This window comes from Vombatus ursinus, unplaced genomic scaffold (genome assembly GCF_900497805.2).
Source record: "Vombatus ursinus unplaced genomic scaffold, bare-nosed wombat genome assembly UNPS02014818.1, whole genome shotgun sequence".
Taxonomy (NCBI): domain Eukaryota; kingdom Metazoa; phylum Chordata; class Mammalia; order Diprotodontia; family Vombatidae; genus Vombatus; species Vombatus ursinus.
In genome coordinates this window covers 24,942,984-24,960,658 of record NW_020954596.1, presented here as the reverse complement: position 1 = coordinate 24,960,658, position 17,675 = coordinate 24,942,984, and the positions used below count along the sequence as shown (strand labels likewise).

The following is a 17,675-nucleotide window of genomic DNA, read 5'->3' as shown; positions in this document are numbered from 1 at the left end:
CTTGGTATAGCCACATCAGTAGCATGTTCCTCTAATCACTACTCTAACAGGAATTTTCAATGTTTTTTTTTTCTTTAGTATAGTTCATAAAGCAATTGTGTTTTAGTAAGGAACCATTATGTCCTTTGTTTCCAGTCAAAACCATTTTAAATCTAAAGGGAGATGATCCTAAGAGGTGCGCAATGATTTCTTAATATTTAGAATGAGAGAAAATGAAGTTGTAAGCTAGTTTGGATCTAAGCTTAAAGAGTTGACTTCAGGATCTCAGTACCCGTATCTGTAATAGGAGAAGATTTAAATTGGTCCCTAACCATGCCAGCACTCACACCACATGATTCTATAGCTTTCATTTCTTTTATGTCTCCTCTTAATGCCTCGTGATTTGTGCACATTGCACAGAGTAATGTCTCAAGCTAGCTGTTTCATTGATGCCTGATTCCTTTAGTATCTTCTGCCCTGCTTTTCTTAACCTCTTAAGAAAAATTATGTCATCGTACAAACATGGCATGTAGATATTGCGGAATTTCATGAATATCATAAACTGTCATATGCTGTAGCTTTCTACTATGTTAAGTATTTTAAGAATTGTTAAGGAATTAAAACAATTTATTTCTGGTTTTAGGTTGATATCACTCAAAATCCTTAATAGTATTGTGCTATTGGGAAAGTCATGCCAATATGTCAAGGAAGCCAAAATGGAAGAAAAGTTGTTTGATCCTCCTCCAACCAGCACACCAGGCAAAACATCTAGTAAATCGCAAAACAAATATAAATCTTCCCAAGGTATGTTTGATTTTTTTGCTGTGTCTCCTATTTTCTTTTGTAATATAAATCAAGTTACAATATAATCATCTGGCCCTTAACAATTAGTAACTTTTCCTTAGTTATACATAAAATATGCAATTAAACTCTAGTTCCATCTGTGAAAGATTTGCTCTGCTTTTAATTATATTTGTTTTTACAGGTTTAAAATATTATCACAACTCCATAGTAACATGTACCATGGGGCACATACACAAGGAATTCAAATAACTTTTAAAGGAGTTTTCAAATTAAAAAACATGCCTTGCACAAAATATCATGTAAATATTTATTGGTTTGATATTGATTGAAAAGGCTAAAGTTGAGAATTTAATCAGAAATAGCATTGCATGGAACATATATCCATAATATTAATTCTAGGGATGGATGTAAAGCACTATGTAAATTCTATTTAGCAGAAATTAAGTGCCTTCTTTGTGCAAGTTCAAAGTTTTTTTTAACTTTCAAAGTTAAAACATGACAGTGCTTTAATCTAATGCAAGAGGAATGAAACAGTTCCACAGATAAGAATGATGCGTGTTAGACTGTGCTAAAGAATTCATAAGAGTCAGCTAGCATTCATCAAGTGCCAGCTACGGGCCAGTCACTGTGTTGAGTCTTAGTGTAATAAAGGTCAAACAGAACATTTAGAGAGAGGATCCCTCAAGGAGGGGATAGAGGAGTTGAGAGAAGGCTTCATAGAGGAGGTGACCTCTGAAATGAGCTTTGAAGGAGAAAGATCCCAATAGAAAGAAGGAGGGAGTCATATTCTAAGTCTGAGGGACAGAATGCATAAATGCAGTGAAATACAAAAGATCAGGACAAGATCAGGAAGGTAGATGTGGTTGGCAGCAGCATAGAGCATACTTTTATGAGTGCCTTGAAAAAAGGCTAGAAATGGGTGATCACCCATTGATTGCCAGACTAAGGCATTTGTATTTTATTCAGTATGCAGTGACGAGCCACTAAAGATTTTTGAACAGGGAAATGATATGACTAGAGGTGCCCATTAGGAAGACAACTTTGGCAATGTTGTGATTTGTTGGAGAGAGAAAAGCATCAGAGATATGGAGAACAGGAAGAAGGCTGTTGCAGTAGTCCACTGCAAGAGGTAAATGAGGGCCTGATCAGGGTGGTGTCAGTGGGAGCTGATGGATGATGCTAGTATGGAAAGAAGAGTACAGATGCTAGAGATTTTTTCAGATTTCTAATTGACAGAACTTCACAAAAGAATATATGTCAGGATAAGGCAGAAAGAAGAGAAAAGATGGCATTAACATTTTGAGCCTCATGAAGCATAATAGTGCTGACAGCTAAAGGATAGAAGAAGGAACCAGTTTTAGAGGGAGGATAGTATGAGATAGATCTGGGGCATGTTGAGATGGATACATTCCATAGGCAGTTGGAAATGTGGTACCAGAGCTCAGAGGGCAGGGTTAGTACTACTAGAGAAATTTAGGAGTCATCTGTATAAGAGGTAATAATGATAATATGAGCTTTCAGAAGAAAGAGTATAAGAGGCTTCAAAACAACAAAGGGTTGAATGGTAGAAGATGCCTGCCCTTTCACTGATAGAGGAAATGTAAGAGGAATCAGTAAAAGAGATCAAGAAGCACCAGCCAGGTAAGAGAATAGGGAAAGAGAAATATAGAAGCCAAGGGAGGAAAGAATAGTAGGAGGGAGTAGTCAGCACTTTCATGTGCTACGAAAAGATCAATAAGAATCAGGATTGATATACTTATATTGGATTTGGCAATTAGATAGAGCATTGTTGACCTTGGAGAAAACAGTTTCTGTATATTGGGTTTAATAAAAACTAGACTGCAGAAAATTGAAGTGTAAGCAAGTGGTAAGGAAGGGGAGGCATTGAGTATAAAGTATTGTTCGTAGAACTTTAGCAATGAATGAGGAAGAGAAAAATAAGTTGATAGTTTAAGACAGATAAAAGGAGCAAAGGATGATTTATTTGGGATTGAGGTGATGTGAGAGCAAGAGGAAGGAACCAATAGTGAGGAGGGATCTAAGGTCCCAGAGAAGACAACAGGTGATAGGATCATGGGCATCAGTAGACTAGAGAGCATTAGCAAAAAAGACCACACCATCTTCAGGTACTATAGGAATGGAGAGCAAAAAATGAGACAGATTTTGAAAAATGGAGATGAGAAGACCTCAAATCAGATGGCCTCAGGAAAAGAGGATGTGTGGTTTTTAAGTACTGAGAAATTGTTTAAGTCATGTGAACACTCTTTAAATTAGAAGAGTATGAGAAATCCTTTGCCATGGAGAGGACCCCACACTTGTCATTTCTTCAGGGTATGGACTAGCCAGTGAGGAAGCTCTCTCTACCTAGACGGCGTGGCAACTGCAGCTTAGAATCCTAGTCTCTTGAAGGCACCGAGAGGTTAGGTGGCTTGTCCATGATCAATCAGCTAATATATGTCCTGTGAACCTTGGTCTTCTTGACTTCTCTAGCCCACTGTACTCTACTGTCTCTCAATAAATCATCATTTATTAATAAACTTAATTTCTAAAATCTTTAGTAATGGGATCTTGTCCACAAAGTCTTAAATATTTCTAGGTATACTTTTTTGTGAAAAGTGTGTTCAAATGCAATATCAGCATTAATCCTATGCATTTTTACCTTGCCTTCCTTCACATTTGTTTCTATTTCTTTCTGCCCTTTCTAGAATGCTACTATTATGCTTACCTACAGTAAACACATTTCCTTCAAACTCAGATATAAATAAAAAGGAAATTTAAGAGACTAGAAAGAAGAGATAGCATGTTGTTTAACCCCACTTCCTAATTTTTCAAAGCCCTGTATTTAGGAGTTAGTGTTTATTTTCATGACTAATGAAAGGAAATTCATTTTAAAACATTATTAGACAAGTTAATACTTGTTCCAACACTGAGATCAGGAAGTTAGACTCTATATAATAATGATGAGGATGTACAGAGTGCTTTGCACAGAATAGACACAAGTTTACTGGGTTGTTTTTTTTTTGTTGTTGTTGTTGTTTATTTGTTTTTTGCTCCATGCCTGTGAGTTCATGGTCATTGAAATCTACTTCCTTTTTTGTAACTCAGCAACATGCCTGTAACTTACACTCTAAGAGAGTTGCAGGGAACCTTGAACTTAAGTGACTTGCCCAAAGTATACAATGTAATAATATGTGAGGCAGAATTTGAACCCAGGTCTTCCTCACTCGAAGATTGGGCTCACCTACTGTGACATTGCTGGAACGAATGTGGAAATGATTTCATTTTCAAAGCCTCTAGTTTAATCAGCTTAAGACATTGTATTATCATTTGCTTAGTCTAAGTCAAGTTTCAGTGAGAGATTTCATCAGCACTAGTATACTAAATGAATAATAAACTGAACGAGTGTTTTCTTTTTAATTAAATTTGTTTATGCTTTTTCAATAGGGCTTTCTACAGAAGAGACCTTATCAGCTTCCATCATTAGCCAACCTGTACATCAAAAGGAAAATACAGTACCATCACTTGTTACCAGCAATTCTGATCAGTTTCTGACAACGCCAGATGGTGATGAGAAAGACATTACTCAAGAAAATTCTGAATTAAAACACAGATCATCAAAGAAAGATTTGCTGGAAATTGACAGGTTTACAATTTGTGGAAACAGAATTGACTAAATTCTTTGACTTTGTGTGCTTAGGATACTGAGCTTTGGGGCAGCAGATGCTATGCTACCAGAATGGACAAATGCCAGACATGGCACTTAAATATTTATTTAAAAACTTAAATTATTCATGGCAAACATATTAGTATCTTCCTTGATTTGGTTGTTGATCAGATCAAGTAACAACAGAGATCTCTAACTTGCTATGTGGAAAATGTGATGGATTATGAAAACCTCTCCCTGCTTGGCAGAGTGACAGTTTTGTTTTTTTTTTCAATAGACTGAAACAAAAGCAGAATCCCTTTGGCTTTGTCAAACTGTGTGCTTCCAGAACATAAAATGTTGCCTCATGGCTTCTTCAGTAGAAAAATATGCCTGGAAAGCTGTGAAATCCTTAACGTGAAGCTACCTTCCCAATGTCCTGTTTCATAAGCAGTTTTGAAACTTTTACTTCATCTGCCAAAGCATTAAAGAGAAATGAACGTTGATAAAATAAAAAGCTACAATAAATGTTATCACCACTCAGAATAATCCTTGAAGATGTATCTGAACTAATCAGAATAAAAGACTATCTTAAATGAGACATGATGCATAGTAGCATTTTATCTAAAAACTAAATTAGTGACAGTTTATAAAACAAGCAAATTAGAGAAGGGTCTACATAACTGGGCAAATCAGTTCTTATCATTTTTCCGTTTACTCTCCTGTAAAGAAAAACACAAGAAGGTGTGAGTTGTTTTGTTGCAATGGGACAAATAGAAATTTTGTTACAAAATGGCACTTTTTATACTTCAAAAGCAGGGCAGTGTTAACTTTAAGGTACAATACCTGGTTTCACTTTATTATTTAAGTGCTGCAGGAATCGTTATGGTGGGAAAGCATTTAATGTTGGGTTGGCTGGGGGGATAAATGTCTATAGAGTTGTATAAAATTCAGAAATGTCCCATTTATTGATAGGTTTTTTAAATGGTAATTTTAAAATAAATCATCCCAAGCTAGTTTGAACAATATTGTCATGAAGTGCTTGGGTTTTTAAAATATGATGCAGACTTTATGTGTTCATCTGTGTGGTATGCGAAGAGGAGCCAAAAGGTCCTTTGAGTGGAGCTTGAGATCACGATTCATGTTGGCATAATTATTGGACTACAGGCTGCATCATGAGACAAGTTAGTTCCCATCCTATTTTATCCAGAGAATGCTTCATGCATTTTTATAAAAAGAGTACAACCTCTATTTTCTGAACTATCAAAAAGCTTTCATTAATGTTAACTATGTTATTTCCTTTTAATTTTGGATTTCAAACACCACGTGGATAGTTCAGGTTTATTAAATGCATAAGGTATATTTTTGGTTAAAGACTAGTCTCCTGCTGAATGGAAGAAAAGCAAGCTTTAAGCCTTAGGTTTGTGCATTTCAAATGAGAAAGTTCATTCGGAATAATTTGTACTGATTAAAGAAATTGAAAGACTTGTTCATAGAAAAGAGAAGATTGTATGGACATGCTTTTGTGAAACCGAAAGGAATTTGTAATTAAAATGAAAAGAGAGTTTTGACTGATTTTTATGAGAAAGTACCACTTTAGCATTATTCTTTCCTCCATCCTCTCCATTAACAGAAACAGCAAGAATCCTATATAAGGTGAATGCGAATAATTTCGGGGACATAATGGGTGGGATTTGACCCTAATTAAAGAACAGTATTTGTTTTGAATACATTTTGTGTTCATGCAGAGAATGATACTTTAAAATTCAGTTTGAATTATTGAATAAATGTGATGTCATATTTTTTAATTTTTTCAGTTACTTTGCAGTTTCTAAAGGGATTTTGGGATAATATTCATTTCTTCTGTTAAAATGACATTCAGTACCAATTTTATAAGTGCATCTTGTGTGAAACTCAATAAATTCAATTTTGTAATCTTTTTAAACAAGGTGATTGAATTTATTTTTATAATGCTAAAAACATTTAGTTGCCTAATACATCTTTCACTTTTAGATGGTAAAAATGCTGTCAATTTTAAAAAATAAAAGGTAACTTCATTTTTTTCTTTATTGTTAGTGGTAGTAAGATTTTATCTCCTAAGAGAGAGTTTATACATGTTTTATTTAAGGGTACCATCAGTATTACTAAAGTATGACATAAGTCTTTGGATCTCAAAGGAGTAGACTTTTTACCTAATAGGCTGTTATTGATTATAAAGAACTTAATGACTTCTCAAGATATTAGATGCTGTACTTTTTATTTAACCTACCTGTCATTTATCCCTGTGAGTGGAGTGGGGGAAAAGACATAGCTAACCTACCACAGCATATTATACATTTTATTGATTTTGAGAGACATTTCATTTTTACTTTTGGTGTGAATGTTTCTATCATTCTGGAAAATTATATTTTACTGCTTCAATTTCATTGATGTGTAGGTATTCTTGAAATAGGTTTTTACTTGTTTCCAGGTATGGATTGTTCTAGATCAGGGGTGGGGAACCTGCTGCCTTGAGGACACATGTGACCCTCTAGGTCTTCAAGTGCAGCCCTTTCACTGAATCCAAACTTCACAGAACAAATCCCGTTAATAAAAGGATTTGTTCTGTAAAACTTGGACTCAGTCGAAAGGCCAAGGACCTAGAAGGCCACATGTGGCCTTGAGGCCACAGGTTCCCCACTCCTGTTCTAGATAGTCTGAGATCCCTTTCAACTCTGAAATTCTATGAAATTTTCCATAGAAGATCATATTGGAGACCTTCCTCTAGGGCTTTTCTTTTAACATTTTGTTGGTATCAGTGCATCAGTTGGTTGTCAATCTATTATCCGCGATTCTCAGTCCACGCCAGCCTAATTCCTTTTCTAATCATACGTTTCATGGTTGACTTCTGTGACCCCAGGCAAGCCACTTAACTTTTGAGGCTAAGTTTCTTATCTGCTAAGTGGGAATAATAATACAACCTTCATAGAGTTGTGAGAATTAAATTTTATCATATATATATATATATATAAAGTGCTTTGCAAACTTTAAAGCACTACGTAAATGTTAAGAAAGGAAAAAGAAAAAAGATGTTGAAGTCTGCGTAAGCCCACCAACATGTCACTCCACTGCCTTTTGAGTTACCAACAATTTGCATTCTTTGTGGTATTCTATGATTCACAACCATATAGCATCACTAAGATAATATAGGTATTAAAAAATTGGAATTTTATGTCTTAGGATTATTGAAAACTCTGTATGGTTTCCCAAATGCAATCCAACCTGCTTGCTTCTTGTTCAGTTCTGGGCCCAGTTTGTTGTCTATCTGAGGCACCTGTGCAGCAAGATAAGTAGATGAAATAACTTGGTAATAGACTGCCCATTCACGTTGCATGTTATAGTTCAGGCACTTCGCAGCCATTTGATTTGATTCTATGTGAAGGGAAAGGTTGATCACCTCGGTAAATTTTGTCAGAATATGCTGGTACAGTCAAAATCCTAACATGCCTAGTCATGCATCTAGAAGACCTTGCTGTCCAGAAAAGATTCCTCTTCCATTTGGACTTTCTCCTTGGAATACTCCATTACATGTGCAAAATCTTTGTACAAGATGCACTTATCTTTATGAAGGTATGTTTGCTTATCTTTCAACATGAACACAGCAAGTCCAGGGGAAGCAGTGTCCTAGGAAATGATTCTGATTGCCTTTGGTTATGCCAGGAAACCCATCCGACCAACTTCTTTGTGAGCTTGTCCAGGTAAACCCTTCTTCCATTTAGATGCATCTTCTGTCTTGTACTTTCAGTTCATTAAGAATGTCAGTATTGGTGTGGTTCAGGTTCTCCAGTAAAACGTAAACTCACTGGTCATTAGACAAAGATCTCTTGTTTAGAATAGCAGTAATTAAATATCTGTCTTTAGCCAGTCTAAAAACTATAATTCTTAGCACATTTTTTTTTCTTTTTGGTGAGGCAGTCAGGGTTAAGTGACTTGCCCACGGTCACATAGCTAGTAAGTGTCTGAGGCCGGATGTGAACTCAGGTCCTCCTGACTCCAAAGCCAGAGCTCTATCCACTGCACCACTTACCTGCCCCCTTCTTAGCACATTTTGCTTCCCTTTACTCCATTCCAACGCCATTATTGTGAAAATGGAAGAAAAACCAAACAAGACTATTTTCTATTTTTCTTTGTTTCATAGGTGGCAATGTGCCAAAAAATTAGTTAAACTCGTGTCCATCTATTGGTGATGAATACGTCCTAGATTCGTCCTTAGAATGGAGAAACAATGCCATTGGGACTATCTATATTCAAAGCCTTTCTAGTTTGGCAGAATGTGACAGAATCAGGTTTTATTAGCTTAGCCTTCAAGAATTCAGGAACATCTCCACACCTTAGTGAAGCAATGGAGTAGGCCTCTTGCGGAAGAATTCTGGAAATGTATGCCACCCTAAAATGCGCTATGCTTAAGATGAGAAATGCTCAGCAATGCCTAGAAAACTTTCTGGCTTTCTAATCTTACTCAGCTTCTTCCTTTTGCCTCTCTAATGACAACATTGCCTCTCTGGTTTATCAAGACACCAACACAGAAAAGAGCAACTTGTATCATATGTATAAAAGTCAGTCTTTAAACATATTCTGATTTCTAAAGGGAGAAAGAACAATTAATAAATTCATGACAGAAGTCTTTGGATCTCAAAGGAGTAAACTGTTTACTTAATAGGCTGTTATTGGTCATAAAGAACTTAATGTCTTTTTAAATTAATATTTTTTTGTTTGTGAGAATGTTTTACATTTTGCATCAGTGAGTTTGGCTCAAGTAACAATTTAGTATGAAGATACCGCTTGGGGCAGCTAGGTGGCACAGAGGATGGAGTACCGGCCCTGAAGTCAGGAGGGCCTGAGTTCAACTCTGGTTTCAGACCAGATACTTGACACTTACAAGCTGTGTGACCCTGGGCAAGTCACTTAACCCCAATTGCCTCACTAAAAAAAAAAAAAAAATACACCTCTCATTAAGGCATAAAACATGACTAATTAACTTTTAACCTTTGTAATTAAAGTATAAATATCAAATGTTCATAAGCTTTTTTTCTTTGAAATGTGGGCATATGCCAGCACATGGCAATTAATTTTACTGTGTGCATATGTACACACCGTGAAAACCTTTGACATACTTTGATCCTCAAGTAATCAGCCATCATGTCAACCAAGGTAACATCAAGTCAACATGGTAATAACATGCATAAAATTGAGACAGAATTTCCTATGGGATTCCTATGTACCTATGTACATTGCTATTTCAGTGACCTTGGATACTTTTATTTAGTATTTATTTGATGTAGGGAAAATGGTTGCTGTCTACCAGGCCCCATTTATCCCAAGATCAAACTTATATCAAGTTCATCTATCTGGAACATAGCTGCAAACCCAGAGAAAGGTTTTTACATATTGCAAGCTGTCATGAAATTTAGAAGAGAGGTCAAAGTCTTAGAGTTGGAAGAGAACTCCAACCTCATCTAGTTCATTATGATGTTATAAGTTAGTTTCAGTCTTGCTCAAGTAAGACGCCAGCATGACAGAAGGACGGATTCTTTGCACCTGGTATTCTGCTTGGTCATTCTCCAACCAATGGTTTTTCTGTCTTTTCTTTATTTTTTATTATTTTTTTGGTAGATGACTTTGGCAGGTGAGTCCAATCTCTTTATTTTATTGATGAAGAAACAGAAGCCAAGAGAGGTCCAGTGACTTGCCCAAAGCAACGTAGATAATAATCAACACAGCTGGAATTTGAACCAAGTGCCCTCACTCTAAATCCTGTGGTCCTTCCATTACACCATATTGCCAGGTTGAGAGAGATGTGGCAATAGGGTAGGTTTGTGAAGATAATCCGAGGTAGAGTTTTGTTTTGTTTTGTTTTGTTTTGTTTTGTTTTGTTTTGTTTTTAAACAAAAGAAAGTTCACACAGTCCTAACAGCAGAGGAATATATTCAGCCGGGATCCAGCAGTGATTCAGCTGAGAAGCTTTCCAGTGTTGGTCATGCTGCTGGTATGCTAGCCTGAAGCCTTAGGAAGGAGCCCCCTGACTCCTTATATGCTAGCTTTTTTTTCTTTTTCTTTGCACAAGTGACTGGAAAAGTATGGCAATAGCTTGTACCATTAGTCAATACCTTTTTAAATTTTAATTTTTTTTTCAGTTAGCATTTAATGCCTCTAATATCCTGCTCTACCCCCTGGAAAAATAAAATAAAACAAAATTACAGATATTAACAGTCATGCAAAACAAATTCCCACATTAGCCTCGTCCAAAAATGTCTCATTCTGTATCCTGAGTCTGTTACCTTTCTGTTAGTATGTGAGTAGTAGCATGCATCATTATTAGTCCCCATTAAACCAATTGCAGTTGGTCATTGCATTGATCAGAGTTTTTAAGTGTTTCAAAGTTGTTTGTTTTTACAACGTTGTTGTTATTATAAAACTTTCTTTCCTGGTTCTCTTCACTGCATATCAATTCATATAAGTCTTCCCAGGATTCTCTGAATCCATCCCTTTTGTCATTTTTTACAGTGTAATAATATTCCATTACATCCCATTTACTTAGCCTTTCCCAAGTGATGGGCAACCCCTTCCCCCTTAGTTTCAACTTCTTTTGCCACTACTAAAAGAGCTATATGTGAATCACTTTTTCTTTCTCTTTGTTACTTTTCAAGTATAAGTCTATTTGTGGTATCACTGGGCCAAAGGATATGCACAATTTATTAATTTTTGGAATATGGCTCAAAATTACTTTCCAGCATGACTAGCCTAATTCATAAGTTCTATCAACAGAGCATTAACATGTCTTGGATACATGAGACCCTTATCAGAGAAACTTGCTGCAAAGATTTTTTTCTCCAATTATTTGTTTTCTTTCTCATTTTAACTGCATTAGTTTTATTTGTGCAAAAAAAATTAAATTTTACATGATCAAAACAATGCATTTTATCTTCTGTAATCTTCTGTAGTCTTGATTTAATCATGAATTCCTCCCTATCCATAGATCTGAGAGGTAATTTCTTCCTTGTTTTAATTGTTTATGATGTTGCCTTTTACATCTAAGTCATTTCTCCATTTGAAGTTTATTTTGGCTTATGGTGTGAGTTGTATATCTGTCTTTAATTCCTGCCAGACTGCTATCCAGTCTTCCCAGCAGTTGCTTTTTTTTATTTTGTTTTGCTGTTGTTGTTTTGTTTTTTACAAATAGTCTACCCCAATAACTATGGTTTTTGTGTTTATTGAACACTGTGCTACTATCTATGGTCCTTTATTTCAGTATATTGTGTACCAAGTCTGTTCCATCAATTGACCTCTCTCTCCTTCACCAGAACCAAATAATTTTAGTGATGACTGCTTTGTAGTATAGTTTAAGATCTAGTACTGGGGGGCAGCTAGGTGGCACAGTGGATAGAGCACTGGCCCTGAAGTCAGGAGTACCTGAGTTCAAATCTGGCCTCAGACCAAACACTTGACAATTACTAACTGTGTGACCCTGGGCAAGTCACTTAATCCCAATTGCCTGAAAAAAAAAAAATATCTAGTACGGGTGGCCATCCTTCTTTCTCTCCTATTTTATTTCATTATTTCCCTGCAGGTTCTTGACTTCTTATGCCTCCATATGAATTTTATTATTCTCTTTTCTGTCTCTTTAAAATAATCCTTGGGAGGTTTGATTGGTACAACTCTGAATAAGTTAGATTATATAGATAGATTTGGTAGTTTTATTATATTGACTCAACCTACCCATGGCAACATTTCTCCAATTATTTAAATTTATCTTTATTTCCACAGTGTTTTCTGTTTGGACTCATATGGTTCTTGTATATGTCTTGGTAGATAAATTCCCAAATATGTTAGGCATGCTGTTATTTTGAGTGGAATTTCTCTTATTTATGTGCATTTATTTTATATCTTGCAACTTTGCAGAATTGTTTCAATTAATTTTGGTCGACTCTTTGAGATTTTCTAAGTAAACCATATCATATGCAAAAAGCAATAATTTTGTTTTCCCCTTGCTTATTCTCACTCCCTCAATCTGTTTTGTATTGTTGTTATACCTAGCATTCCTAACATTTATGTTTAATAGTAGTATTTATAATGGACATCTTTGCTTTATCCCTGCTTTTATTGGAAAAATCTCTAATTTTCCTTCATTATATATAATGTTTGTTCTTGGTTTTTGGATGTTTTTTTTATTATATTAAAGAAAGGTCCATTTATTCTTGTGCTTTCTAGTGTTTCTAATGGAAACAGGTATTAGACTTTGTCAAAAAGCCTTTTCAGCATCTATTGATATGATCATGTTTACTGCACCTTTTAGAGCTTTACACAGTCCTGGGTCCTGTCTTTCACCAAGTCTGAGTCATATCCATGAGGTCAAATTTCCTCCCTCACTTAGAATCTAGTTCACCTTGCTTATTACTCATATTTTGTGCACTTGAATATAAATATCTCAGTCCATGGATTTTCTTGTTAGCTCCTTTCTCAGATTTAGTCTCCTGTAAATTACTGGGCATCTTACTGCTATTATTTTTCCTATGTTATTGTTACCCTTTGTAGTATCTAGCTTGGTAAATTATGTGTTACCAGTTTGGGATTTGTTTGTTTTTAAGTTTAGGTGTCTAAAGTTTTAGGTATCTAGAAGAGCTAGAAACAGTTGTAATTGTGTAGAATACCTCATTCCCTTCCAAATGCCAGTTAAATGAGGTGCTGTTATGTTAAATTTCAACTGGAAGAGATAATAAGGAAACGTTGTCACCTTTAATGAAAGCCATATTCTGTACAGTGCTTGTTAACATATTTTTTTAGATTTTCACTTAGATTTAACCTGATGAAGAACCCCTCAGACCTGCAGCTCCTTCATCTCTAATATCATCTGATTTGCACAATTCCTTCCAAATTTAACATTCTCTGAATCTCAAAAGTAACCTGAGAGTATGTATTGGGCTTTGCTTTCTACATATATTTTTAGCTGGATTGCATTTGGGAGTTGCAATAGTTTCTATTCCCTTTTAATTGGATTCATTCAGAGATTGCATAATGGATCAGATCTTGCCAGGTGAATAATTAAAAGCATGGAAAGTAGTTACTTTAGAAACTTAACAAGTTAACACCAAAGCCTATTTCAATGTTTCATCATGGCATAGAAGTAATCCTGAATTCTTGAAAATTACGCCAATGGCGTGTAAATTCTAGCAGGTTTTTCCAAGCTGAAAAAAAAAATTTTTTTAATACCTTTCCAGTTACAGACTTTCTACTGTCCCAAGTTCAGTTTAACAAATTATAGAGATGTACCTGTACTATATTTTGGGACAGTGACTGGTGTATTCTTTATCCATGTCAATCCATAAAATTATATAATTAAAGGTGGCCCTCAATCCTATGAGACCCTCTTCTAGTTCTGCACCCACAGTGATAAAATAAAAAAAAGGGTGCAGAAAATACTAAGAACTGTGCAGTTGTTATACTTGCTATGAGCCTCAATTGGCCCTCAAAATATGTGCCTTTCACTCAATGATCAATGAATTGATGTTATTGAAAGAAGTTAACCCACATCAATATTGACATTCTTTTTTTGTTTTTTGCTTCAGCTTGTGTTTATTGACGAATGATGTACTCTACAGCCAAATACAGTACAATAGAAGTGTGGATTTGTTCCAGATTGAAAAAAGAAGAGAGAGTATAAGAGGAGAGAAGAGTATGCATAGGAGTGATGTTATAAAGAAAAAACTGATAGGACTTGGCAACAAATTGGATATAGCAGGGCATGAGAGACAGTGAGGAGTTGAGGTTGATAGGTTGAAAGCCTAGATGACTAGGAGGATTTTAATTTCTTTGAAAATTGTAGGAGGGGACAGAGCCAAGATGGCAGAGTAAAAGCAATGACTTGCTTGAGCTCTCCCCCAAATCCTTCCAAATTCCTGTAAAAAAAAATGGCTCTAAACAAACTCTATAGCAGCAGAACCCACAAAAAAAAGACAGAATGAAACAAATTTCTAGCCCATGACAACCTAAATGGTTGATTGGAAAGGTCTATTGAGCAGGGCTGGGAGAGGAGCACATTTCAGCGTGGGTGTGGAGGCAAAGACCAGACCTCAGCAAACCTGGAGCAGGCCTCAGAGGACTAAATCACAGGCAATTTCCAGACTTCTCAACCCACAAATACCAAAGACAACTTAGAAGGTCAGTAGGAAAGGTGTAACCACAGCAAGAAAGAAGCTCAGTCCCAGCCCCAGTTCCAGCATAGCCCTGAGGCAGTGACTGCTTCCTGAGCTCTTGGCCCACAGACTGAGAGGGAATCAAGTGGCTGATTAGAGGGGGATTGCAGGGATCTCTTTGCTGGTGCGGAGGCAGGATTCTCTTGCTTTGCCCATACTTGGATCTGGGTGGCAGTTCTGGATGGCAGTCCTAGGACTAGGAGGAGCCCTGGCGTGGTGGAGTTAGTAGTGGCAGTGGAGAGGGAATCATCCTCATAGTTCCAAGGCAGAAAAGAGTGCTTGTGGGCACTCACAGAACACAGCACAGTCCAGGAAAGGAGTAAACACCTTGCCCTTGATTGTACCACCTTGGAAGAACTGAAAATTTGTAGGTCCCTGGAAGTAGCTCTGAAGACAGCTGCACAAAACCCCTAAAGCTGGGGACACTACATTTTCCACACTGGAAGCAGACCCCTACCTTAACAAAGAGTTTAAAACTCAAGTAATTGGCTAGGATCATGAGCAAATTGCACAGAAAAAGTCAGACCATAGAATCTTTCTTTGGTGACAAAGATCAAAACATACAACCAGAAGAAGGCAACAAAGTCAAAGCTCCTACATCCAAAGCCTCCAAGAAAAATATGATTCAGTCCCAGGCTATGGAAGAGCTCAAAAAGGATTTTGAGCAGCAAGTAAGAGAAGGAGAGAAAAGACTGTGAAAAGAAATGAGAGTGATGCAAGAAAATCATGAAAAACAAGTCAACAGCTTGCTAAAGGAGACCACCCCCAAAAATACTGAAGAAAATAACACCTTAAAAGTAGCCTAGGGGCAGCAAGATGGCACAGTGGATAGAGCACTGACCCTGAAGTCAGGAGAACCTGAGTTCAAATCCCAGCCTCAGACCAAGCACTGGACACTTACTAGCTGTGTGACCCTGGGCAAGTTACTTAACCCCAACTGCCTAACAAAAAAAAAAAAAAAAAAAAAAAAAGCCCAACTCAAATGGCAAAAGAGGTCCAAAAAGCCAATGAGGAGAATACCCTAAAAAGCAAAATTGGCCAAATGGAAAAGGAAGTCCAGAAGCTTACTGAAGAAAATACTTCCTTAAAATTAGAATGGAGCAATTGGAAGCTAGTGACTTTATGAGAAATCAAGACATTGTAAAACAAAACCAAAAGAATGAAAAAATAGAAGACAATGTGAAATATCTCATTGGAAAAACAACTGACCTGGAAAATAGATCGAGGAGAGATAATTTTAAAATTATTGGACTATCTAAAAGCCATGATGAAAAAAAGAACCTAGACATCATCTTTCAAGAAATTACCAAGGAAAACTGCCCTGATATTCTAGAACCAGAGGGTAAAATAGAAATTGAAAGAATCCATTGATCACCTCCTGAAATAGATCCCCAAAGGAAAACTTCTAGGAATATTGTAGCCAAATTCCAGAGTTCCCAGGTCAAGGAAAAAATATTGCAAGCAGCCAGAAAGAAACAATTCAAATATTGCGGAAACACAATCAAGATGGCACAAGATTTAGCAGCTTCTACATTAAGGGACTGGAGGGCTTGGAATATAATATTCCAGAGGTCAAAGGAGATAGGATTACAACCAAGAATCACCTACCCAGCAAAACTGAGTATAATCCTTCAGGGGAAAAATTGGACATTCAGTAAGATAGAAGACTTTCAAGCATTCTTGATAAAAAGACCTGAGCTGAATAGAAAATTTGACTTTCAAATATAAGACTCAAAAGAAGCAAGAAGAGGTAAACAGAAAAGAGAAATCATAAGGGACTTATTAAAGTTGAACTGTTTACATTCCTACATGGTAAGATGATATTTGTAACTCATGAGACCTTTGTCAGTATTAGGGTAATTGGAGGGGGAAAAATTATATGGATAGATAGACAGACAGACAGACAGACAGACAGACAGATAGATTAGATAGATAGATAGATAGATATAGATAGATAGATAGATAGATAGATAGATAGATAGACAGATAGACAGATGTCACAGGGTGAGTTGAAGATGAAGAGGTGATATGTGGAGAATAAAATTAAGAGGTGAGAGAGGATTATACTGGGAGAGGGGGAAAGGGAGATGTAGAGTAGGGTAAATTATCTCGCATAAAACAGAGAAGAAAAGGCTTTTACAATGGAGGGGAAGTGGGGGAAGGTGAGAATGAATAAGTGAATCTTATTCTCATCGGATTTGGCTTAAGTAGGGAATAACATGCACACTCAATTGGGTATGGAAATCTATCTTACCCTACAGAAAAATAGAGGGGAAGGGGATAAGAAAGTGAGGGATGACAGAGGGGAGGGCAGATTGGGGGACAGGGTAATCAGAAGCAAACACTTCTGAGGAGGGACAGGGTTAAAAGATGATAGAATAAATGGGGGGGATAATCAGAAGCAAACACTTCTGAGGAGGCACAGGGTTAAAAGAGAGAATAGAATAAATGGGGGCAGGATAGGATGAAGGGAAATATAGTTAGTTTTATACAACATGACTACTATGGAAGTGTTTTGCATGACTACACATGTATAACCTGTATCAAGCTGCTTGCCTTCTCAATGAGGGTGGGTGGGGAGGGAGGAAGGGACAAAATTTGGAGCCCAAAGTTTTTTTTTTGTTATTGTTTTGTTTTTTTGTTTGTTTGCGGGGGTTTTTTTGATGAGGCAATTGGGGTTAAGTAGCTTGCCCAGGGTCACACAGCTAGTGAGTATCATGTGTCTGAGGCCAAATTTGAACTCAGGTCCTCCTGACTCTAGGACCGGTACTCTATCCACTGTGCCTTCTAGCTGCCCCCAGGAACCCAAAGTTTTAAAAACAAATGTTAAAAATTGTTTTCACATGCAACTGGGAAATAAGATATACAGGTAATGGAGTATAGAAATCTATCCTGCCCTATAGGAAAATAAAAGGGGAAGGGGATAAGAGAAGGGGGGGGAGATAGAAGGGAGGGCAGATTGGGGGAAGGGGTATTCAGAATGCATGCCCTCTTGGGGTGAGGGAGGGACAAGATGGGGA

General features: G+C 36.7%; 1 protein-coding gene across 1 annotated transcript in view; it reads left to right on the top strand.

Moving 5' to 3' along the window:
* Positions 1-6,334, top strand: part of TAPT1 (transmembrane anterior posterior transformation 1) — a 92,292-nt gene extending 85,958 nt beyond the window's left edge. The window contains exons 13-14 of the mRNA XM_027836629.1: positions 623-783; positions 4,228-6,334. Of these exons, the coding sequence (XP_027692430.1) occupies positions 623-783; positions 4,228-4,457 (391 nt within the window). The 3' untranslated portion in view covers positions 4,458-6,334. The remainder of the gene's footprint in view (positions 1-622; positions 784-4,227) is intronic.
* The last annotated feature ends 11,341 nt before the right edge of the window (positions 6,335-17,675 follow it).